At 42.2% G+C, this 26,363-nt stretch overlaps 1 protein-coding gene across 6 annotated transcripts in view; it reads right to left on the bottom strand.

The window, feature by feature from the left end:
- The window catches only part of iqsec2b (IQ motif and Sec7 domain ArfGEF 2b), a 17,230-nt gene extending 1,588 nt beyond the window's left edge, over window positions 1-15,642 (bottom strand). The window contains exons 1-15 of one of the 6 annotated variants that reach the window (XM_055166155.1): window positions 8,749-9,335; window positions 8,393-8,678; window positions 8,011-8,328; window positions 7,181-7,852; window positions 6,804-7,099; window positions 6,571-6,732; window positions 6,216-6,338; window positions 4,718-4,884; window positions 4,493-4,632; window positions 3,630-3,755; window positions 3,069-3,168; window positions 2,824-2,985; window positions 1,937-2,128; window positions 1,707-1,756; window positions 1-1,504 (exon numbers count right to left, since the gene is read on the bottom strand). The exon at window positions 1-1,504 is cut by the window's left edge and continues 1,588 nt beyond it. In XM_055166155.1, the coding sequence (XP_055022130.1) occupies window positions 158-1,504; window positions 1,707-1,756; window positions 1,937-2,128; window positions 2,824-2,985; window positions 3,069-3,168; window positions 3,630-3,755; window positions 4,493-4,632; window positions 4,718-4,884; window positions 6,216-6,338; window positions 6,571-6,732; window positions 6,804-7,099; window positions 7,181-7,852; window positions 8,011-8,328; window positions 8,393-8,678; window positions 8,749-8,798 (4,191 nt within the window). In that variant the 5' untranslated portion in view covers window positions 8,799-9,335 and the 3' untranslated portion in view covers window positions 1-157. Of the gene's footprint in view, window positions 1,505-1,706; window positions 1,757-1,936; window positions 2,129-2,823; window positions 2,986-3,068; window positions 3,169-3,629; window positions 3,756-4,492; window positions 4,633-4,717; window positions 4,885-6,215; window positions 6,339-6,570; window positions 6,733-6,803; window positions 7,853-8,010; window positions 8,329-8,392; window positions 8,679-8,748; window positions 9,336-15,573 lie in introns of those variants that run through there. The other 5 variants (XM_055166156.1, XM_055166153.1, XM_055166154.1 and 2 more) reach the window with 5 other exon arrangements.
- Between the last annotated feature and the right edge of the window lie 10,721 nt (window positions 15,643-26,363).

Here is a 26,363-nt window from a genome sequence, read left to right as displayed (position 1 = left end):
AAGATACTGCACATGTAAATAGTCTTATACATGTTTAATTAGGCTTTGAACAATTCAAACTGAAGATATATATAAGTATATAGTTTTTCATCTTATGGCTATCGACTTTTCTGATTGTGTGTTGGCGCATTTCAAGTGTTCCTGTTCATAGCTCCAACTACATATGGGGGAACCTCAGGTGGAAGTAGCAAAGGCGAAGCAGGCTGCGTTTCCTCTTGTCCACCATGCTGCTGCTGTTGCTCTCGGTGCGCAATGCTTTGGTCCGGCCTCTGGCTCTGTGCTCCATCCGGTCGTCTAGGCGCTGACTCCGAGACCAAGTGCGGCTCACACTACGGTACTTATCCGGTTGATAGGTTTGGATTTGGAGCTGCCCACGGTACCTGTCGCCCCAGCCCCCGTCACAGATGGCGCCTGCTGAGGCGGCCCGGGGTGCTGGGGGGGGTGAGGGGAGAGAGGGGTAAGAGGGGTAAGGGGGGACGAAGGGGGGGTAAAGGGGAGTGCGGTGGGGGGGGGGGATAGAAGAAAGAGGAGGGTACTGGGGCAGATACGGGCCGGCGGAGGCTGCGTGATGCGCATTCACGGTAGCGGAGGGTAGATTGTGGGGCAGAGTGCCGAATATGAAGTGTGTTTGGTGGCTGGAGTGTGTACCCGGGTGTGGTGTGTGCACGTGTCCGGGGTGGGTTTGGGAGTGTGCGTGGGGGTGCGGGTGGGAATGGGACAGGGTTAGTGGAGGTTTGGTACCAGGGCCGCCTCCCCCTCTGACTGAGTGTGTGGGCTGCACGTGGTACAGGGCCAGGGGGTTCTGGGAATGCTGGGAGTGAGGAGAAAGGGGCGGGGGACACCCCACCACCATGTTGCCGAAGCGACCCTGAAGCCCATGCTGAGATAGCTGGGAGAGATGGGCCAGCTGCGGGTGTGGTGTAAGCGGCGGCGGGCCGAGGGGGGGCCGACAGGGTAGCGGGCCTCTCTGTAAGGTAAGAGGGGAAACTCCTTGTAAAGGTGGTGTGATAGGTTGGACGTGGTAACGATGGTGATGATAGTAGGGTGGAGGTGGCTGCACGGTGTTCGCGTGACAGTACTGTGCATGCAGGGCTTGAATCTTGGTAGGCCCCCCCTCTAGTTGGCAAAGAGATGATGGGGAGTGAGGAGGGGGCCCCCCTGTAGTCGGTGGGGGGACAGGTGCGGGGTACGGTGGCCCCGGTGGAATAAGGGGCCCAGGTGGTTTGGCGCGCTTGCTGCCGAATAGTGAGCCCAGGAAAGAGCCGCTGTTGTTGCTGCTGCTCCCCCCAGGGCCGCTCCCCGCTCCTGCTCTCTCTACACTGCTGGAGACTCCCCCAACTCCTGTCCCAGCAGTGGTATGTTGCTGCCCCGGCCCACCCCCCACCCCCGTTCCGGGGCTCAGGATGGGGCGGTGAGGCCGGAAGTCTTCTGATCCATAACATCCAGTGACAACCCCAGGCACTGCATAACGCTGGTGCGGCTGTGGGCTGCTAATGACAGAGCCCTGGAAACATACAGGAGCAACATGTACTTAGCAATACTTTATAACTCTGTACAAATCAGGACAAGAACATGCCGAAACTATTACATCAGGTACAGGCAAACAGACAAGGTACATGGCAAAGCATGCTCAGAAAGATTAGTCTTTTAAAGGGAAGGGCAGCTTTAGAAGAAAAAAAGAGCGACATCTTATCTTGAAGACTTACTTCCATGGTACTGTCCAGAGAACCAACACTGTTCCTGCGGCCACGCTTCCCTGCTCCCCAGCAGGAATAGGAAAGATAGTAAAATGTGAAAGATTGCATAGGGCAAAGAATGAGAAAGTTTAATGAAGGTATAGGATATATTTACAGATAACAGAATACCTAATAATCACCATTTAACCCAGTGGTAAAGAGGAAACAGTTCATGAGGTGTGAGGATGTAGCTGTCTCACCTGTCTCGGAGAGGTCCCTGAGAGAAGAGCTGAGCGCAGTGCGTTTGAGGCCCTCACCCATTGAACAGTTGTCATCAAAACTGGTTCGTCCTAAAGAGCCATTAACAACTTCGCTCTTCAGGCCTACACCACCCACCACACCTCCAGTCAGCAGGCTCGGGCGCATTACACCTTTCTGTTTCTCCAACTCAGCTGTTAAAGACACAGGATGTATCAAAGAATGAATTAAAATATGTGTAAACCAAACCCACCCCACACATTTATCGCAGTGAAACCAAAGTGCTAATAAAAAATAAATGAATTGATTTCCTCTAATCAATCTATATACTCAAATTTCCCTGCAAACATGATATAACCTCGACAACTACAGCTTTTGTTTTGATTAACTATATATTTGTGATAAGCAAAACATACGGGCAAAAAACCTTCCAAAAAATCTTAATTTTTACGATATTACACTATTTTCTGATTTGTGTTATAATGTTGTTTCTTCATCCAACACATACACGGAACTGTGTTTTGTTTATTTCACACATGTTTAACAAATAAATCCTGCATATTTGATCGATCCTGTATATTTAGAGTTCTTCAAGCAGTACTCTGTTCCACCTTGTGATGTCATGTTGTCATACAGGAAGTGTTTATAAACCCCATACAGCATCACTCGACTTTTAGCCCTGGAATTGCCAATCTCTACTGAACAAGAAGTAAAAGATAGCTGTTAACTTGAAAACCTCTGCTTCGATGTGGTAACAATATATCACATGCTCACAACAGTAAATTTTTGCATAATAAAGGTCCTGTAAACACTGACTTCAATAAATTAAAAGTGTCATCTGCACTTCAACCACTAGAGGGAGCCGACAGCCCACCCTGCCCATGCTTACATTCCACTCGGTATTTCTCCATCTCCTGCACTTCAGCGATGCTCTCCCTGAGGTCACTCACAAAGCGAGTGCGATCTTGCTGACTGGGAGCCATAAAGACAATGAGAACCTTTCTTTCTCCACCCAGGACAGCTGAGGTCAGGCGAATACCGTGAGGGTAATCTGATTAAATAAGGGAAAAAGGGAAATAAAATGTGTCTAACATTGCATTATGTAAATCCTACATGACTTTTTACAAGGCTTACATGAATTTTGGAACATGTGCACTTGCATCTCAACCAAGGGGAAAGATTGTCTGAAACTATAAGTGACTGAGGTTTTCTTCTTCTGGAATATTTTGGTCACCTGTAAAAAAAAACAAAAAAACATGGCTAGCTAGGTTTCAGACTTCGCAACATTGTGTTAAAGAGGGGGGCTGGAAAATTACTACTGTTACAAGTAATATGTAGATTTTTTCTTATCATTGGAATGGAGATCAGTTTTATTTCTTGGTTTAGTTACAATTTGGATGTAGTTGGTGGGAATTTATCACCTTATGGGGACTAAAATCTGTATACACACACCATGGGGACCTGTCTCCCTTATAGAGACAAAAATTATTTAATATCAGATACAAGATCATTTAATGTTAAGGTATGGGTTGAAATAGATTAAGGTTGGGATTTAGGTTAATTAGTAGTTTTAGTTATGGTTAAGGTTAGGATGGAAATTAATGTAAGTCAATGGAATGTCCTCAAAAAACATGGAAACCCAACATCTGTGTCAATGTGTGAGCGTGAACACAGCCATAGCATGCCACAACTCACCACTAGGAGGTCATTGAACAGAAAGACCTCTCGCTGGTGCACCCCTGTCCTCTGAGGTCGGTTCGGATCAGGCACCTCATAGAGTTGGCAGCAGCACACGAGACGACGATGTGGAAGAGACAGTACCTATGCGCATAGGAAAGACTTTGAATTATGGTACTAAACATGACAGTAATAACTGTCCCACAACACTAACTGCCAGTGGTGGAAAGAACTTGAATCACTGATTTATTATGGATTTAATTAATTGTTAACACTTGTTAGACCAATCAGCAACATGTACATTGCTGTTGCAGCCCACTACTACTACTGCAGTTGCTGCCACCAATAGGTTTGGCTCATATGACAATATTTTGGCCTCTAGTTTTTAAACTGAGCCAAAGGTTAGACCTATTTTAAAGTAGCATGCACTCTTTGACTGTCAAAATGTGCTATTTTGTCCTGATTGTTTGGTATTATGACTGCAGTTACTGGTTCTATGCACATAAAAATAACAAATGAGCTAAGATGAAATGATCAGTTTTCTATTGACACAAAGCGGTGGCATTATTCAATCACAAATGGTGTAATTGTTGTCATTTGAAAGAGCTTAATTTATCCAAAACATTAATAATTTGTGCAGCCATTCCTTAAACAATGGTAAGGTTCTACATTAGTTGGTATTAGTTTTCATAATCAGGAAATTGCCCAGGGTAATATAGCCTGTCCATCTGAAATTATGACATTGAATTATAGAGAAAACAGTGCTTTAAAACTGCTGAACTGCCAGAGTTATTGCCATCAAGATAGAAATATACTTTTACAAATGTTGTTACTGTCTACCAATGGCATTTGCAAAGTACTGAGGGAGCTACAATGCGCACTGGCTTTTTTCCCACTATGACTCTTTCCACAGCTTGCACTTGGGACACATGGTCGTCATTTGTCCGGAGTTCCCATTTCTGTATTCGCTGGTAGATTCCAACAAGCAAGTCTCTCGGGATATCCTGACCATTGTCTACACCTTGGGAAAAAAACATTGAAACAGATGAACTTTCTAAAGAAAAGGACAGTTATTAAGACATATATAGGCAGTGTTAATTAATCACCTCTGAGATTCTTGATGAAGTCATCTAGTTTCATCTTTCTCTCAGCTTTTACATTGGGACTGTACATATCTGTGTTGAGGAGGATTATGGCAAAGGCCAAGATGAAGATGGTGTCAGGGTTTTGAAACTGCCGGACTAGGGTTGGATTGCACACACAGTACCTCTGACTGCAAGACAAAAAGCACAACATATTTTAAGTTTGAAGAAGAAAACTTTGCTGAGTTTCAGATGACACCACAACGTTCTATTATAAGTTTTTTTTTTTTTTTACAGAATAGTTACTAAGGGCAGCAAAGTGTGATTTTGTGATTCCAAATATAGTCTAGGTTGTTTTTAGACTGAGGTGAAGAATTTTAGACTATGTTTCATTTAGTGATTTGTCTGTTGATGATATTACAAATAAAGTACTTGGAAGGATGTCTATTAGAGATGGGCATTCGATGAAATTTTCTTAATCGATCGTCGGAAGAATTAACGATCGATTATCGATTAATCATTAACGTTTTTATATTAAAATTATCATCATTATTATTACTATCTGCACTACTAATCTGCATAAATAAATTCAACTTTACGACATATAAACCGTAACGACTCTAGACATCAATCCGTTTGACATTATAACGTGTTTAATTCATTTTTGTGCAACTCTCACAGAAACGAAACTTAAAACCGCATCGCTAATTTGCATAAACTCAGCGAAGATAAAAATACAGCTCTTGTGTCGCTGATGCGGTCAACTTCTGTCGGATTAAAGACATGACTCAGTGGAATACAGGTTAGTGTGACCATATTTGCGTTTGTCAAAACCAGGAAACCGTACGGGGGGTGGAAGGTGGGGAGTCGTCATCGACATTGCGCGACTCTCACCTGGTAAAGCTTTTTCATACTGGACACTGAAACATATGTGCTGCTTTGTAAACTGTGCACATGGACTCACACTTGTCCCGAACGCAACAGAAAGCGTGGAATTTCTTGTACAAATCATCGTTAAATACACATTTGTGCTTCGGTACGTTGCAGGCTGACCGACTGTTTGTGTTTGTTCGCTCCTTCTGAGTGCAGAGAGCTACATGTACGGACCCCTGTTTGGTCACGCTACGCACAGCAACCTACATTCGGTTTGTCGATTAAAATTAACGTAATCGATGAAATTCTTAATGATCAATTATCGATTAATCGATTAATCATGCCCATCCCTAATGTCTATATGTTGTTGTAATGTAATGCAAACCAGAAATGCAATAGGCTTAGTGTTGAATTGAGAATGGGCAAGTAGTACTATTTACACTACTGTTTTTTGTGGTTAGATAAATGTAGCAGGATATTGGACAATGACAAATCTATAAACATTTCCTGAAATCAAAGTTAGTTAAGAAAATGCTACATTATAATTGCTATAAGAATACAGACACAACCCCATCCTCTCCATTTAATAGAGAGACATTACTATATTCAAGAATATGAAAACATCTAATAAAAATACCCTTAGACTCACCTAAATGCTTCTATGAGTCTCTCCACTTTCTGGGCTTCTCCTTGAACTTTGATCTGAGCCTGAAATTTCCTCAAAGCATCATCAAGGTCCATCCCTGAGAAATCCATCTCATCCACCACACAGCTGTAACACAGAGGGCACATTCACCTTACAGTATCCCCCTGAGACCTGGCAACATTCAGAGCATATGGACCATAAGTCATGCCATTACAAATAATTTATAGTATGTGGGAGTAAAGGACAAGGTGGCCAAGGCTGTGGTAAGGTTGCCTCTGTTTGTACTAGTATACACACAGTTTAAACTATGGGAGTTTTGCACTCTGTATCTCACAATGTGAAAATTGTGTGTACTCACTCTAAAACATCTTTGTTGAACTGTTTTTGTCGATTTCCAAGAAACTCTCCAATCATTTGTCGGCTCAGGCCTTTCCGCTCCAGGATGAAGCGAGCAATGCCAACTGGAGTGTCTGATACAAACCCCCTTTCTATGAGGTACTGGATCCCTTTCTCTGGCTTCCTGTAGAAATAGTTTGTTACAAATATATTGTGTATGATTGCATAATTTAGTGCTAATTTTCATAGTCTTACTTGTTGAATAGATTAAGACCAATGCGATACTGCCGTCTCTGCACTACATCACTGTTGAATGGCGGAGAGTCCCAGCTATGGCGGCTTTCCCTCTGATAGGTCTGTTTTCCCAGAGGTGGGAGGGGCTCCCGGAGGCTGTCCTGGGATGATGAGCCAGAACTGCAGTTGACTGTCTCATTGGAGTTTGTGGTGGAGTTCAGGGAGTCATTGTCTCCATCTGAGCAACAGGGCTGTTCCAAACCACCAGGGGGCAGCACTGTGGAGGATGAGGAGGACAGCGGTGTGGTGGGGGGCTGCTGAGGAGAGGAAGAGGAGGAGGGAGTGTCGGGGTACTGGTGGTGGTGGATGGGGTGGTGGTGATGATGATGGGCCACTACCTGGTGAGGGATGTGTGTGGGGATAGGACGGCCTGTGGGCCTTGTCTGGCCCTGTGCAGCGGCTGTAGACGAGGGTCGCGTCCCGGTGCCTGGGGAGTGTTTGAGGGTTCCCTGAGGGGAGCCTGAGACCCCAGACTCCTGTTCATACACCAGCTGTCTGCTGAGAGAGCCACGGTCGGAGCGGTCGCTCATGTCCACGGAGCTGTCACTGGGCGGTTCGATGGTGAGCAGAGGCAGATGAGCTCCTCTCAGTCTATAGTCCCGACACTCTGTGCAGGGGGTGCTGCGGCGGCTGTTACTGCTCCCTCCCCCTTCTGTGTCCCTGCTGTCCTCCCTGCCCCCCACACCTGTCCCGGGGCCCCAGTACTCTGTGTCTGTACTGCTGGGGGCTCGGTCCAGGGACAGAGGGGAGGAGGGCATTCCATCATCCATGTAGAGTGTGACATCACTGTAGGAGGTGGCAGTGCTGTCTCCGTGCATGCTCAGTCCTCCCCCTGGACCCCTGGGTCTGTCCCCCAGCCCCCTCTGAGAGGAAGGGTTACTGCTGCTACTCCACACACACTCCCCAAAGTCTTCACTCAGTCCACCGCCTTCTCGGCTCCCCTCCTGCGAATCATTACGACTGGTGCGGCAGGTGAGGGCATCATCAATGGAATCAGCCAGTGACTTCACCTGGACAAAACACAATATTCAGGAGTTGGAGTCACTGACTATGTGTGATTAAACACAAACACTATTTATCTATGCATTTACTGTGTGTGATCAAAACGTGTTGATGAAAACAGCTATGGAAAGTATAGCTGACAGATCTAGTTTCATAGGTTCTGTACCTGCTTGGAGAAGGAGTCCTCCAGGTGTGTGTAGTCTCCGGGGCGGTCTGCGTCTGGGGAGTGAGGGGGGCCGATAGCCACACTGTGGGTGAAGCTTGTCTGTGTTTGGGCTTGTTGCTGTGGCTGGCGCTCGTCAAAGGAATACTGCAGTCTCATGTTGGACAGGATAATGCGGCGGGTCATGCGGCTCTCGGAGGCAGAGCTTCGGAGGCGTTCAAAGTTCTTGTTCATGCGATACTGCCTGAAGGCCGTCTGAATGGTACGTGCTGCTCTGCGACTTACAAATGATCCTCCATACTTTCTCTCCAACATTTCCACCTATAACCATGAACCCCATGTTCAGAAAACTGAAATATGATAAATACATGTTTTCATTATGTACCTTTTTATCTTGCAGATCTGTTGATAGCTCATAACTGTCTGAGAGCGCCTTGCATCTCTTGTTCTCCTCCTCCTCCTGCTTGCGGAGGGCCAAACTGGCTGGTTGGTGGCGAGTCCGCAGTGCCCAGGCCAAGCTGGCGGAATTGGCGGTGGGCACACATGTGGGCCCCCTGGAGACCGGAGCAGAGCTGTCAGTGAAGCGCTCAGAGCTGCGCAGGTACGGAGAGGGGCTGAACGAGCTGTCTTTGTGAGCACTGGAGTCTGGACACTGGGAGTCTCCCTCCACACTGTAGAGAGAAACAGGCTGTTAGAGCAGTGTACAGAGCAGCTGTGAACTGTAGAAAAGATAAAACTTACATGTACAGTTTCGAGTGGCGAGGAATTAGCCATTTCTTTGAGGAGCCCATGATTACAGTATTTTATGAAATAATTGTGTCTTAAACTAGAGTACAATCATTTATGAGGAACAAACTTTACTTCACGATCTTTGACTTTGCTGACCCCATAAGAAGGAGCTGATACACCACTATTTAATCCAGAGGTTGTCCTACTTACATGTATCATGTCACAGCATCTTGTTAAAACACTTTTACTGTTTTTTTTTTTTTCAGTTTGTCACACACAGCTACTGCAGTAATTTGAAGAGTTATTTGGTTGAAATTCACTTCGCAACAAACCAGCAACACAGCTCTGACAGGAAAGACCTGGTCGTTATGGTAACAGCAGGTGTAAAAAGCACCTGTAGCCTTGAGAGCACCACAAAACACAGCAATTATCACATTCTGTCACATTCACTGTCACTTACGCTTTTACTTTAGAATGCAAACGGATAAAATGGAAAATATAACAAATGATAACAATCTTTGGTATAAAAGTCCCAAACCTCTCCAGTTTTAAATAGAATCCAAAAATAATCCCCTTCAAAGTCTGTGTGGTTATGAGAAAACGAAAGTCACAAACTCCAGCCTACATTTCCTCCGTGTTTAAGCCACGCCCCTTTTGTTAATGGTGCCCAGCTGACCACTTCATAAACAGGCATGTGGAAATAACATTGTGTTGAAGTCAACTTACAATGATAAAGCCTGTTGAATTACACACACTTGTATTCTATGCCTCAATGAGTCTCAAGATAACTAAACATTACAAAAGTTTATTGGTAATGCTAGATTTTTTTTTTTTCATTTTGCAGAATAGTATTTGTACAATGCAGTTTGTTGACAGGATATCCTGAGACTGATTTTTTTCTCCACTTTGGACAGGTCCATTATTCTGCACAAGAGTCACATGGACCACTTTCATATGAGGCACCACAGGAATACAGGAAAGCAAAAAAAACTTTTACATCCAATACCCAAAGTTGTTGTTGTCGTTTTTTTCCATAAACCTTTCATTTACACTTTTAACAAAATTTTAAGTTCTTAGAAGCATACTAAAAATAATTATGCAAATTCAGAATATTTTTTCAGAATTCGAAACACTAGTTTGTTTACTTTCCACACAGTATTTCAGACTCTTGCAGACCAATAACTGTGTAAATCTCAAAAAAGAAGTACATTACAAACAAAAATATACAATCACATAATCTTTGACAAGATAGTAAACAGTATAAAATGGGGTCAAGAAGACTCCTAGGAACCCTAAGCTTGCATGTGTGTTAACCAAACCAACGGGCCATCGTGAAGCTCATAGAGGTTTTATTTTTTACTTTGCAGAATCATTTATCATTCCTCCTCCTCGGCTCCTTAAATAGAGGAGCAGAGTAGAGGGAGGGGGTTGCTTGGTGACGGTTGCTGTTGGATGCTCGTGGGCGTGAGGCGGTTGTTAGGATGAGTAGTTGCTATGACGATGTATTGACTGTGATCATCATCATAGTGGTGGGTGTTGAATATGCTCCACAGGTTGTGAATGGCAATTTGCACATTACTTATCTTGTTATAAAAATATTTCAAAGAACCTGAAAATACATTATATAAAGCTAAATAAAAAAACTAAATCACAATTCATCCAAACAATGAAGTAAGTTCTGAGGGCCTAAGAAACAATTATGATTTTTAGTACAATTTGAGGATACTTATTAGTGTCTTGAACAGAGATTTATAAACATGAACTTCTTTAGTGAGTGCTTCTGTAATTGGATTAAATTTGTGATAAATACTGAAATACTGGAATAGGCATATGAACTGACCAAACTAATACAAGAATTACATATATTTCTGAACATGCTTGTAATCTAAACAGCAAGTTTAACAGTTTTTCATACAAAAATAGTTCATCTTTTCAGAATCTGTATCAGAATAAATGTTATTTAAATTTTATTATTTATTAAATAAATGTTATGTATGATTTTTGACATATTTTGTGATATTTTTAAATAAAAAATCTGAAGAGAAATGAACTGCTGTTTCAAGGAGTGGAACACAGTGACTAGTCTATGCAGTGGCTCCAGGTAAACAGCAGTGGACTCAACATGACTGCAACTTCCTGCTACTTAAATTACAGGAACAGATGGTATTTTGATTTGAACTGAGCCCCATAAAAACAACTGTAAACCATGCAACCCAACAGGTCTCCTTTTATTTTTAGCCAACATTAAGCACCTAGCTTTTATGGGAATGGTTCATCTTTTTCTAATGTTGTGATTGACGCAATTCAGGATTGGCATGTGATGCTGTCTCCTGCCACGTTGATTATTATGCAAAATTCACTTTTTGGAGCTTTCTACCATGTCATAATGTTATTTCCTCATCAAAAACATGCATGAAGATGTTTTAGATGTGATCTATACATGTTTGAGTAATCTAGAGATCTCACTTGGGCCTTATTCATTGGACAGAGCATTGGACAGAGTCATACAGGCGGTATGACTCTGCCCAATGCTCAGCCCACAAGTCCACATCACCCATACTCCCACACGGCCATTTTCATAAATATACAGAAACATGATACAAAACAATACACTACAACTTCACAAATCATATTTGATGCCATTAATACCTCATTGAAATGTAATACCCACTCTTTAATAAAATCTAAGTAAATTGAAATACAAACTGAAATATCCCAATACATCTCTTGGCAAGTTTTATGGATATACAACAAAATAAGGTTATAGCAGGACACACACCAACCAGGCGTGAATTAATGACCATGCTGAGGTGAAGTAAAAAATCTGGCACCTGCTAGTGGGTGGAATATATTAGGAAGTGAACATTTTGTCCTCTAAGTTCAAAAGCAGGGAAAAAGAAACCATGGTTGGATGATTTTCAAAACACTGTTCTTGCAATGGTCAGTATAAATTGTTCAGAGAAGGCACATTGGTCAACTATAGATACTGGGAGATGTATGTGAGTGTGATGCTATTTTTCTTGATTACTTTCTTGATTACTTCTGATAATTCTAGTTGTAATAAGGTTAGGGTATATTGGAAAGCTGGTCATTATACAGAAGGTAATAACCCTGAAATCTTAATTGCAAATTAATATTGCAGAGTTAAAATTACTGTTGTGGATGATTTTTCAATCTAATGCTAAAGGTAGATTTACGTTATTTTACTGCTTGGTCTGAGAGATATGGCAACAAAATTTTTTTTCAGAATTCTTGTCCTTATATTCATCATTCACACATTTTGATACAATTGTATTTATTTTGTATCAAAAACAAAATTGTGTCACTTAACAAAATTGATTGAAGTCTGCTCCAAGCTATGCATAAATTATTAACAGAGGATTTCATCCACGCACACTCAAAGTTGATCATTCACCATCTGAAATGATTGATTTCAATTTAATAAAACGTTAAGCCTTAAGGAGGTCAAAATGTTGATACCTGATTACTTGAACTCTACCAATAACTACACATACTGTACATTTTAAACATGTCAACCTGTGACATAACATGCATGCTTCCTACATCTTTCACTTTTTGCCTGAGGCTATTGTCGACTGTGGACTGAGAGAGAGAAAGTGAGAGTGATATATGAGTTAAAGTTAGCTGTATAAAATATTTGGCCATTTCACAGCTGGTATCCATAGCTCATTATGTAAGATAGACTTCATCTGACAGAATTCCTTCATCAGTGCCAAGGTAGAGCAGCTCGTAAAGACCAGCCCACTACCTCAAAAAAACAACGACATTTAATTAGCACTTTAACAGATGGTAAGATTGTAATAAACAGCTAAGTGTGAGCAGAATGGAGGAGATATTGACAAGATGGAGGTATGAATGTGCGCTGTAAAGTGTGGAGAGGCGTCCCCCAGTTTGCCCTCATTTAATATTGATGTCCTGGAGTGTGCAGGAACAGTAGTGGGTCTGAAACAGCAGGGGGCACCGAGGCCCAACCCGCAGTAATTATGTTGACCTCATGAATTGTCTCTTGAATCGTTTACTCATGAGCCTTGTCTGACAGTAACAGATTATTAAGAAGTACTGTACATGATATTTACCCTCTTTAAAATGTGAATAACAAAATTAATTCATTTAAAACTTTTAAAGTGTGCCAATTATACATTACAATGAATTAGTTTCACAACTTTAAGAGGCCAGAATAAATTTTGCTGTTGCAGTAATACTAACAAACATGATCATGCCAGCAGCACACTTCTCAGAGGGCAAAACATTTTATTTAGATGTAAAGAATGCACAGTGGTCTCATTTCTCATATGTACTGTGACACATTTTGCTCAACTACATAACAAAACAGTACAGCTACTTAAAGTAGTTACCAAGCCTTAATTAATACCCTAACCCCCTTAAGTAGTTGCATGTCATTTAAAACTTAAAGGTCAGTATATAAACAACAACATGGCAGTAGCGGTTTCATTCTTCAATAATCAAAGCAATACAAGCAGAAATGATCAAGAGCAGTTCCTGCTTTCTATTCCTGATAAAGAAGAATCAAGCACTACATGTACATCTGTTCAAGAGGAGGTTGACCAAACTTCAACAAATAGAATCAAATAAACATGCACATTATAACAAAGTTAGAAATTCCAAAAGTCTTCTTAAAAGCTGCACTGCCTAACCTATAATTGGAGGGTAAAAACATCCCAAATTAAACTAAGAACATTTAAGGCCATACTGGGACATTACAGTCAAAGCAATAACATCCCCATGGGAACAAGTAAGTGGCAAATTCTCCATAATTTCAAAACACCTTTCAAATTCACCTCTGTTCATCTAAGAGTCAAATCTATAAACACAGAAGAAAATTAAACATTACAAATATCTCTAAGCATCAAATGTAGTCAAATATCCTTAGGCGTCCCTGCTACAATCAGCGAAAAATATGATTAATTTGCACTTTGATTGCGATCAGCAATTATGCACCAAGAAAAAGATTAGATTCTGTTACAAGTGCACGAACAAAGCTTTCTCTCAATGTTGCAGTCATTCAAAACACACAATAACATCATTCATAGTTGAGCATTTTCCAACGCCAACTCGTGGCCATTTCGCTGTCCAAAGAGGTGACACATTGCTGACTATACTCCCTCTGACCCTGCAGTTTTTCATGTCACAAATGAAAAGATAAAAGAACCTGTTTTGAAGATGAAAATGTTGCTGTGTTTTCTAAGCTCCAACTAATCTGATCTGCACCACCGAGGCACAGGAATCAAGATGAAGATATGGCTTATATATACAGTAGACAAACAACTGCACTTTCCGCTTCCAATAAAGCCCTAACACTATTACACCTCGGGCCTATTTGTCATCTTTTGTCGGCCCGCACATAATAGAGAAGGTGCTGCGCTTCCGATTGCAGTGTTGCTATTGCCACAGCCCTACCTGACATTTAAAGGTGCACTATGTAACCTTTTCTGGCAGAAGGTTCACCATCATGGAGATGATACTGCGTTGCCTGGAATGTTTCACAATATGGTATTTAATATAAAAATTTATCTAACATCAATTTTTTTTAATTAAAGGTGAACTCCAATAGAAAAGTTGCACAGTGCACCTTAAAAGATGTTTATATTGCTCAAAAATAAACAAGTAAAACATAAAATATTGTAACTTACCCTGGTGGTGTCTACTGCTTGTCTCTATGGAGATAGGAGTGTGCTAATGCCATACTGTGCAACTTTCCAGGGAAAGCACAGAGACAAGCAGATGGCTTTCAATCATAACAAAACTATGCAAATAAGTATGTCCTATTTTATCAAGTAATTCATTTCCTTGTTTCCTTTTGATAGCATACTGTCATGTCCTCAGAGGTGATAAGGTGTAATTGTATGTTATAAGATTGGTATGAGAGCTGTAATGTGAACGGCATGAACACGAGGTCACATGAAACTGTCAGCACATTTTTATTGTCTGATGCTATAAATTACTGCAATTAGTGGAACAACTGTGAGGTCTTTAGACATGGGTTATATCCTGATGTTTGTAGAACATGTTACTTTGTTAGTACCAGGACAATTACTGTGACTATCCAACAATTATTATTATAACAACGTCTATCACAATTTAAATAATCTAAACTAATATCGAAACTAGATACTCATTTTAGCAAGTACTGACACTGCAAAAATTACATGAAAAAGACAAAATTTTAGTGAACAGTTTTTTGAGCTTCATCAGAAATAGTATAAGATGTCATGGTAACAGAAAGAAAATACTATAATTTTGTGTTGAAAATTATGTATTACTAGAAAAGGTTCTAAAGAAGGTGTCTTATCTTCACTGTGGTATTGTAACAGGTACTGAGTATTGAATGAATTCCTTAGTATCCAAATACAGTATTGTGACAACACTAATTCCAACTACCACTGATGTTATCTTAGTGCAAAGACCTTCCTCTGATATTTCAACATTTGGTATTATTAAATTAACTGCAGTTATTAATAAAACAAGCATCAACTATTTCTATAGCAAATTCTTCTTCTGCTCCTACAACAATACTGTTAATGCCGGTGTTGCTACTAGTATTAATAATACTACTACTATTTCTACCACAAGTAATATTACTTTCTCTACAACAATTATTACGTCTATTACTTCTTATTTAATTTACTTGATTACTGAATAATTTTCCTTTTGAGATTTCAATATTTGGAAATAGTTTTGGTTTCATTTTTCAACAAGTTCAAGATCCTTGGTTTTACAAAAAGCTTCTGTTATCTTTATCAATATATCCTAATGTTCCTGTCATATAATACTACATTAATCAAAAAGAGTTCTTACCATGTTGCTAGCTCCACAGTCAAGGCCCTACTCAGTTTGAATGCAAGCTCTCTCTTTCCCTCTGTCTCTCTGTCTGTCTCTCTTTCTCTCTCTCTCAGTGTTGCCCTGCAAAGCTAAACTGGCCACATTCTCAACAGTCTTTTGACAGCCTCGCTCTGGCTCTCCTGCCCCCAGCACATCTCTATGACACCAGCTTCTATTACATAACAAACAAACAAGTCAGTGGATTCAAAACATACAACTGGGGTTCATTCATTTATTGAAATTATAAAAGGGAAGATGTCAGTCTTATTATGATTATTCAAATGTTTCAGTGCAATATTTCAATAGTTGGTGACAGCATGGATACAAGAATTCATAAAAAGGAGTATTTATGGGTTTCAATCTATGACAGCAGTCTTCTGTAACCATAGTAATTAAAGGTGCTTTATGAAACCTTTTTAATGGACAGACACTACCTTTAATCAAAACATGATATCTTTTGTATAGCGGAAGGTCCTCACAAAAACCTTCAATTTAGAAAAAAAAATGGAAACCAAGTTATAAGAAGTGGTAACTTGTCCCTGACTGAGCTTTTGCATAGCTGTTACTCAGTAAAACATAAACTTCAAGATGATTTACTCTGCAACAGCGTGCTATTTGGTTTTAACACATTATGAATACAGTTATTTCAAGTGTAAAAAATATCTTATCTTCAGTACAGTATTCTAGTATCATCTTAGTCTTATATAGATTTTGTTTTTGAGGGTGACTCATGGTACAAAAGGGAGCAGTGTCCAGGACTGTTCATTCTTCTATTGTTGACTTTGAGTATTTTTGTAATTTATAAAAGTTTGTAAGCATCTCTTCTGGTAAAACTGAAGCTATTTTGAACCTACCAACAAAGACATTCATTATGATTAAAAAGACCATATTACACTATTTTCTGACCTATGTTAAAATGTTGCTTCCTTATTGCGAACATGTGTTTTGTTTCATTCACACACAATTCACACTTGTTTAACACACAAATCCTGCATATTTAGGCTGAGTTCTTCTCTCAAACAGAAGACATTCGAATGATTTGGATAATTTCAGCCTTAAAAATTGCTAGTCTCTACTGAACTAAAGGTAAAATTTAGCTGTTAACATGCTGTAGCTGTTCAAAACTACTGCTTCATGATATCACAAGGTGGAACAGAGCATTTTGAGCTTTGGAGATAGACAGACTAATATTAAAGGATTACTCAAACATGTGTGAATGAAACAAAACACTCCAAATATGTTTTTTGAGAAGGTCACATTCTATCATATTTTAAAGCTCACAAGGATACATTTTTCACAATAAAGAACATTTAAAGAAATTATAGTAACACACGCATAACATTGATAACAGAACTCTAACCTGGTATTTCTCAAAACAAGTTCAGTGAGTTATGTTATGATACAGGAATGCAAAACTGGGAGGAAGGTGGTACATACTTTGCGTTTAGTCAATTATACAAAAACAAAACAAATATAAGATACAGTACATGTAATAGCCATAGACTGTCTGAAGAGATTTGCATATACAAATACTGGGTACATGGGAAGTGACGTGACTCAAGTCTATAAAAAGTCATGCAATCATGAGCAGACAACAGTGATGCTTTCTGACAGCTTGGTACAGTTTAAAATAGCAGAGGACTTGGAATGCCAGAAATGAGTGGTGCATCAGAAAATGAGTAAGAAGTAGAGGTATGTACTGTGGTGCATGTGCCCTCTGCAGCTTAAAGGTCATAAATTACACAAAATTGATTCTTGTGATTTTTAAGCCATGTTCGAATGTTGTTACATCATCAAAAACATACCTAGAGCTGTGTTTTGTTTCATTCACACATGTTCACACATGTTCGCACATTCCTTTATTATCTATTATCTGTTATTATCTGTCTATCTCTGAAGTTCAAAATGCTCTGTTCCACATTATGATGTCATGGGGCAGTAGTTTTCAAATTAACAGCTACAAGAGAGATGGGCAATTCCAGGGCTGAAAGTATCCAAATGGGTCTAGTGATGGAATGTTTAGTTTAAAAACACAGTGGAGCACTTCATGTATTATCACATGACATCACAAGGTGGAACAGACTGTTTTCTGTGTAAGGGAGGAACTATATATTCAGGTTTTGTATGTTAAACATTCGTGAACGAAACAAGTACAAAACTCCAGGTATGTTACTGATGATGAGAAAACAGCATTATAACATAGATCAGAAAACAATATAATATGGGCCCTTTAAATAATTGTTTTATTTAGTTTAAAATCTAATAATGTATTAGATTTCCTTTAGGTTGATCATTATTTAGAAGTGCATTTTCCACGGCTTAGTCTAGGGCTGTAGTCATTAAGTTAATTAAACGGTCAATGGTGCCTTGAGGCCACTACAATTTGTATTACTTGTCTAATAATGTTATTAAGATTATAAGGATTTATATGCACAATAACAGAAAGGAGAAGGTAAGGATTTTCTGAATAACTAATTGTTTTACATTTTACATTTACATTGTTTTACTCACATGCAGTAGTATTTTGAGTGCACTTACATGATCACATCATAGAGGTAATGTATTTTTTAAGAGCTTTTGACATGCCCCTTTTATTTAACCAACTGATTAACCAAGAATTTCTTTAGCTTATGACAGTCCTAGTTTAGCCTAATTTTAGAACTATCTTAGTCTTATTACTGGCCATATTTAGCACTTATTTAAGTCTGACAAAATCCGTGTTTAGATCTGGTGGTACTCGTTTCTCCAAAAACTATCTTTGGTGGTTTGGGAGACACTATATGACACAATGTGAATGAAAGAAAATCAAGGATTCCTCAGTTTGGTCAAGATCTCAATAAATGTGAAAAATCATAAAACTGTGATAATCCTTCTCTTAATTTGATAGTATGACATCGCTTGGAGCAATCAACAAAAAAATGGATACAGTTTTTGAACAGGAAGACTTTAGATATTGCAGCATAAGGACAGCATTATTTAAAGGTAAATGTCAACAGAGGGTCAGTGACGCCCCGAGCTCAGCGCGAGGAGGGGCTACTGCAGCCAGAAGCAGAGCAACAGAACTGATGGACTCCCTCCTCCTCTGCCTCCTCTCTGGAAGCAACACCAAACAAGACAGAAGAAAGAAGAGAGAAGAGACAGGAAATATAAACATACAAAGCGCATGAAAAGCACACAGAATGAAGTTTAACTGTAGAGTAGAGGTGGGTGATATTGATCAAAACAAACATGATATTTAAAAATTTTGTTGAAGACTGACTTGGCAGGAGACAATATTAATGTTGGCAGGAGACAACATTACATGCTAACCCTGGAATACAACAATCATAACATCAGGTAACCATAACAGATTATAGTTTGCAAAGTGCATGTCTAGTTTGAAGTTCAAGTATTGGAGAAAATGTGAATGGACTACAAAACTGACACGAGCAGTGTTGTCACATTACTAAAACTCAGATTTTAATTCTAAAGAAAAAAATATACTTTGCTGATACTGATTTCAGTACCACAGAGAAGATTAAAACACTCCTTTTTATACAATACAATTTAATAAAAAATATACACATATATATTTCAATATGGTCTTATGGAGGTACCGATATAGATCAAGACCATTCTAAAACTATTTAGAACAGGTCTAATTTAATCCTAAGTGATTTATTTCAATATCAATATTTATATAGTTTTCAGTACAATACCATTTCAGTTTTCAGTATCTGAGAATTTTATTTTATTTTTTTTTGACAAAACAACAAAGCAGCTTTTTATTATATAATTCACCAAATATTTTAATTCGGCATACCTTCAAAACAACCATAGATCTATTCCCTATTCCGATATTCTATCTTGTGAACGCCGATTTACTACAATAAATCGCCCACGTCTACATCAGTATAGTGTATACATTAATGTCACATCACTGGGATGCCATTAGGGGGCACTGTTGGAACATACACTAATGACGGTACAGATGAGGAGGGGGGTAGGAAGGGGTGGGGGGGTGAGACTCAGCAGGTTCAGTGTGACTCAGTGCCTCTCGGTCCCCAGCTTATTGAGGACGACTGCTCTGTCTCTATGTGTGAGTGAGGCGCCTAACTCCTTCTATTTGTCACATTCACGAGTGCTAAAAGACGGATGAACAAGCACTCAGCCAGCAGCAGCCAGGAAATGCCACAGACCAAATAATCACATACTTTACGGATGCATTTCCTCACTTATTTCAATTTTGTATTAATAAGCATCACTCACCAAGTGACCTCCAAAAACTTTTTTTGTTTCTTTTTATTTTGAATGCTGCCATTTATTTTTGTTCTTTGACAAGTCCAAGTCTGTGTCCAAGTAATTCTTCCTTAAGTATCAATTATCAATTAAAAGTATCAATCTAATTTTGTACATTTTGAGATAGTGAGACAGCATAAATCTAGTTCTGAATTCAGATTCTTAAAGGTCTTAAATTGCCCCTCGTGAGCTTTAAGCTGTTATAATGTTGTTAGTTAGGTTTTGTTTCATTCACACATGTTTGAGTAATCCTGATTTATTAGTCTGTCTACATTTCCAAAGCTCAAAATACTCTGTTCCACTTTGTTATGTCATGAAGCCGTAGTTTTCAAATTAACAGCTAACTTTTACCTTTAGTTTAGTAGAGATGGGCAATTACAGGGCTGAAATCATCCAAACGATTTAAGTGAATATGTATGGAATTTAAAAACACAGTGGAGCTCTTCCTGTATTACCACATCACAAGGTGTAACTGCGTAAATACAGGGGCTGTGTGTTAAACGTGTGAGGAAAATTATACCATAGTTCAGAAAATGTAACCATCTATTAGAATTTATCTTGCAAGTACAAGTAAAGTATTTAAAACAGTTTTACTGTTTTAAATACTTTAATTGTTCTATTTTCTTTATTGCTGGCCACATTATTCACCATGTGTGGGGTTAGGATGACTGTGTCATTGGAAGAAAGTAGTTTCAATATTATTGTTAATTTCAATAGTTTTCTGCATGCTGCTGTTTATACTTTAACTGATTGTTAAGGATGAGGAAATGGGTTAACGGATAAGGGACAGTTTAGGGTGTATTTTTGGGAATCTAAAAACTCGAAATATAGCTGGCCCTTACCTGTCTTCCTGTGATAGGGTGCGGTCAGTGGAGGGACAGCAGTACTGATGGAGGCTGACAAAGCTGTGCACAGTCTGACTGGAGGATAACACAGAGGCATGGGCTCCCCTGCCTGAGGACGAGGAGGGGGTGGAGGGGGCCGAGAGGGGCTTCCCCGAGAATGATTGCGGCCGGACACTGACAAGAAGCAAGCAAAGCATACAGAGGACAACACATAAAGACAAGTCCAGGACAGAGACAAACAGACAGACAGAGGTGAAACAGGTGTAAGACAGGAGTAAATAAGGGAGGACAAACATAAAGAGTTATTTCAGCATCAAAGTTCAGACAGCAGCAATGAGACCAGCACAAATACACTGCCAAAACATAATGAACACTGACAGGTGAAGTAAAAATAACGGTTTAGATTAGAAAAATACATATCCATAGTTAATTTTCGTTTGTAATGGCACAACAAAAATAAATATATGTACTGTATATATGTTGATAAGTGCTGGTAAGCAAAAAGTGAATAAAATGTATAAAAATACAATGTATTATATCAGACAAGAGTCTAATTACTGCTGTTATTCAGTGTAAATTTTTCTGAATACAAAAAAGTGCATGTAACTGATAAAATATTTGCAGATGCCGATATTTAGCTTTTAAAATCCATAGCAAGGCCCACAAATGTATCTCAAGTTGAAGTTTGGTATTGAATATCAATATTGGCCAATGCAAACTCCAGTATCAAGTATTCCATCCCTAATAAGCTCCTTACACCAATCTCCAACCACCAACATCAAGTCACTTTGCACTGAGGACACAGTTTTTAAATTCTTCTTAAACTATAAAAGTTAGATTGACAATCTCGCTGGGGAATCAGAGCCATGCTGGGCCTTACTGAGAAAATCTTTACACAAACATAAGGAGAGAACATGAAAACTGCTCATAGGCAGGCTTCACAAGGTCAGAAATTGAACCGGAGACCGTTCTTCATCCCTAAACCACTGTGCCGCCCACTACTAGATTATATTAGGCAACAAAGTAATGCACAGTTCAAACTAATCCCAGAGAGTAGGAAAAGTTGTTCAAAGGTGCTTAAAAACTCTGAGCACTTTGATGGATAATGCAGTGTAAGACATAATGTATAATATGGGATCATAGTGTTCTGAATATGCAGCACTTAGCCTAATGTCTATGTGGGATTCTAGCTGTACCATGTGCTGCGTATGAGTGAGGTGGAGCAGTGAGCAGTGCAGATTAGCATGTGAATGATAAGTTTGTGACAAGGGCCAGCTGCTGTCAAGGACATGCAGTATCTGTCACTTTTACCAAGGAAAAACTCACACTTAGAGATAATAACATAAGAGAGAGTGTGAAGGAACGTGAGAGGCGGTAGCACAGAAACCCCCACTGGTTTAGTGTCCAGCCAACATGGACAGGGTGAATAATGAAGAACTGGAAAATACGACAGTTTGTGAATCATCTGAATTCTAAACTAGAAGGAGGCTGCAAGGACAGACCACAGATAAAACCATTGACAAATCTGAAAACTAAACCAGTCTATGTAATGTTTCTAAGCAGGTTAGAACTTGATTGTCACTATGGAGATGTTATTACTTTGCTTAGAAGTTTCCAGAGGATGGCATTAAATGTAGGCCTATCTATGTTGCATCTATTGAATAACAGGTATTTTTAATGCTATTAAGATCATGCATTATTACTGTGAGTTGGATCACCGCTCAAGCAGGTAGCGGACCTTCTGCCAGAAAAGTTACATACCGAACCTTTAAGCATGCACATTAGACTAAGCAGGATGTTGCTGGGTTAACACTAACACATGTTGGAGGTAAATGCAGAGAACAAAATTTCCTCAGGAGATGCCTGCAATATCTGCTACCTTACCCTGTAAATACTGCATAACGCAGACACTTCATCTGTATTAAATCAACAGCAAGATATCCAACCCTGTTTTCTGGGGCACAGCAGAACTACATCAAGTTTTGTCTGCCAGCAACAAAAGTTAAATACAGTATGCTTTTCTTTTACTGACACCTTATACTTAAAAACAATTTTGCTATAGTAATCTTTCTCTGAAATAAGAGAAAGAGGCCTTTTGGTTTAGGTTGAAAGATATTTGTTGAAGAAACTGGAAACCCTGATTTTGCTTATATAACCATCTTGAGAAAGAAAACACAAAATGAAAACATCAATAACTTGGCTAACATGTTCAGTATTTTTGTAATTTAGAATAAATCAGATTTACAGTTATCAGTAAAAGTTATATTTGATTTGAACATGTTTACCTCACCCCTCCTTGAACCGTCACCTTATCGTGGTGGAGGGGTTTGAGTGCCCGAATGATCCCGGGAGCTATGTTGTCGACCCTGGTAGGGTCACCCAAGGCAAACAGGTCCGGGGGGACGGGTCAGACGAAGAACGGTTCAGAAGCCCCACATGATGAGTGCAACACAGAGGCCAGTTACGTCGCCCGGATTGGCGTCACCGGGGCCTCACCCTGGAGCCAGGCCTGGGGTGGGTGCTCGTCAGCGAGCGCCTGGTGGCCGAGCCTCCCCCCACGGGGCCCGGCCGGGCTTAGCCCGAAGGAGCGACGTGGGGCCGTCCTCACGTGGGCCCACCACCCGCGGGAGGAGCCATATGGGGCCGGTGCAGAGAGATCTGGGCGGCAGTCGACGGCGGGGGCCTCGACGACCAGATCTCCGGACATGGAGACTAGCTCTGGGGACATGGAATGTCACCTCGCTGGGGGGGAAGGAGCCTGAGCTTGTGCGGGAGGTTGAGCGTTACCGACTAGATATAGTCGGCCTCACCTCCACACACAGTTTGGGCTCTGGAACCCAAGTCCTTGAGAGGGGCTGGACTCTCCATTTCTCTGGCGTTGGCCGCGGGGAGCGGCGGCGGGCTGGTGTGGGCCTGCTCATTGCCCCACAGCTCAGCCGCCGTGTGTTGGAGTTCACCCCGGTGAACGAGAGGGTCGTGTCCCTGCGCCTTCGGGTCGGGGACAGGTCTCTCACTGTGGTGTCGGCCTACGGGCCGAACAGCAGTGCTGAGTACCCGGCCTTCTTGGAGTCCTTGGGAGGGGTACTAGACAGTGCACCGACCGGGGACTCCGTTGTTCTCCTGGGGGACTTCAACGCCCACGTGGGCAACGACAGTGACACTTGGAGAGGGGTGATTGGGAGGAACGGCCTCCCCGATCTGAACCCGAGCGGTGTTCTGTTATTGGACTTCTGTGCTAGTCACGGTTTGTCCATAACAAACACCATGTTCGAGCACAAGGGTGTCCATAAGTGCACGTGGCACCAGGACACCCTAGGCCGGAGGTCAATGATCGACTTTGTAGTCGTGTCATCTGATCTCCGGCCGCGTGTCTTGGACACTCGGGTGAAGAGAGGGGCTGAGCTGTCAACTGATCACCACCTGGTTGTGAGTTGGGTTCGCTGGCGGAGGAGGAAGCCGGAAAGACCTGGTAGGCCCAAGCGTGTAGTGAGGGTCTGTTGGGAACGTCTGGCGGAGCCCTCTGTCAGAGGGACTTTCAACTCGCACCTCCGGGAGGACTTCTCCCGGATTCCGGGGGAGGCTGGAGATATGGAGTCCGAGTGGGCTTCATTCTCGGCCTCTATTGTCGATGCGGCTGCTCGGAGCTGTGGGCGTAAGGTCTGTGGTGCCTGTCGCGGCGGCAATCCCCGAACCCGGTGGTGGACACCGGAAGTAAGGGATGCCGTCAAGCTGAAGAAGGAGTCCTATCGGGCCTTGCTGGCTCGGGGGACTCCTGAAGCAGCTGACGGGTACCGGCGGGCCAAGCGTGCTGCAGCCCGTGCGGTTGCGGAGGCAAAAACTCGGAGCTGGGAGGAGTTCGGGGAGGCCATGGAGAAGGACTATCGGACGGCCTCAAAGAGATTCTGGCAAACCGTCCGGCGCCTCAGGAGGGGGAAGAGGTTCTTCGCCAACACTGTTTACAGTGCGGGGGGAGAGCTGCTGACCTCGACTGGGGACGTTGTCCGGCGGTGGAAGGAATACTTTGAGGATCTCCTCAATCCCACCGTCACGTCTTCCGAGGAGGAGGCCGAGGCTGGGGACTCGGAGGCGGACTCATCCATCACCCTGGCTGAAGTCACTGAGGTGGTTGGAAAGCTCCTTGGTGGCAAGGCTCCGGGATTGGATGAGATCCGTCCTGAGTACCTTAAGTCTCTGGATGTTGTGGGGCTGTCTTGGCTGACACGCCTCTTCAACATCGCGTGGCGGTTGGGGACAGTACCTCTGGACTGGCAAACCGGGGTGGTGGTCCCTCTGTATAAGAAGGGGGACCGGAGGGTGTGTTCCAACTATAGGGGGATCACACTCCTCAGCCTTCCCGGTAAGGTCTATGCCAGGGTACTGGAGAGGAGAATCCGGCCGATAGTCGAACCTCAGATCCAGGAAGAGCAGTGTGGTTTTCGTCCTGGCCATGGAACACTGGACCAGCTCTACACTCTCCATAGGGTGCTCGAGGGTTCATGGGAGTTTGCCCAACCAGTCCACATGTGCTTTGTGGACTTGGAGAAGGCATTCGACCGTGTCCCTCGTGGTGTCCTGTGGGGGGTGCTCTGGGAGTATGGGGTCCGGGGCCCTTTGCTAAGGGCTGTCCGGTCCCTGTATGACCGGAGCAGGAGCTGTGTTCGCATTGCCGGCAGTAAGTCAGACCTGTTCCCGGTGCATGTTGGACTCCGCCAGGGCTGCCCTTTGTCACCGGTTCTGTTCATTGTATTTATGGACAGAATTTCTAGGTGCAGTCAGGGGCCGGAGGGGGTCCGGTTTGGGGACCACAGGATCATCTCTGCTGTTGCGGATGATGTTGTCCTGTTGGCTTCATCGAACCAGGACCTGCAATGTGCACTGGGGCGGTTTGCAGCCGAGTGTGAAGCGGCTGGGATGAGGATCAGCTCTTCTAAGTCTGAGGCCATGGTTCTCGACCGGAAAAAGGTGGCTTGCCCTCTCCGGGTGGGTGGGGAGTCTTTGCCTCAAGTGGAGGAGTTCAAGTATCTCGGGGTCTTGTTCACGAGTGAGGGAGGACGGAACGGGAGATTGACAGGCGGATCGGTGCAGCTTCGGCAGTGATGCGGTCGCTGTATCGGACCGTTGTGGTGAAGAGGGAGCTGAGTCGAAAGGCGAAGCTCTCAATTTACCGGTCAGTCTTCGTTCCTACTCTCACCTATGGTCATGAGCTCTGGGTAGTGACCGAAAGGACGAGATCGCGGATACAAGCGCTCGAAATGAGTTTCCTCCGTAGGGTGGCGGGGCGCTCCCTTAGAGTTAGGGTGAAGAGCTCAGTCACACGGGAGGAGCTCGGAGTAGAGCCGCTGCTCCTCCACATCGAGAGGAGCCAGTTGAGGTGGCTCGGGCATCTGTTCCGGATGCCTCCTGGGCGCCTCCCTCTGGAGGTGTTCCGGGCATGTCCCACCGGGAGGAGGCCACGGGGAAGACCCAGGACACGCTGGAGGGACTATGTCTCTCGGCTGGCCTGGGAACGCCTCGGGGTCCCCCCGGAGGAGCTGGAGGACGTGTCTGGGGTGAAGGAAGTCTGGGAGTCCCTGCTTAGGCTGCTGCCCCCGCGACCCGGCCCCGGATAAGCGGACGAAAATGGATGGATGGATGGATGTTTAC

This window comes from Boleophthalmus pectinirostris, unplaced genomic scaffold, assembly GCF_026225935.1.
Source record: "Boleophthalmus pectinirostris isolate CB_2022bp ecotype Guang Dong unplaced genomic scaffold, ASM2622593v1 HiC_scaffold_8, whole genome shotgun sequence".
NCBI lineage: Eukaryota > Metazoa > Chordata > Actinopteri > Gobiiformes > Gobiidae > Boleophthalmus > Boleophthalmus pectinirostris.
The sequence above is the reverse complement of the archived record's forward strand: the minus strand, read 5'-3'. Positions and strand labels throughout refer to the sequence as shown.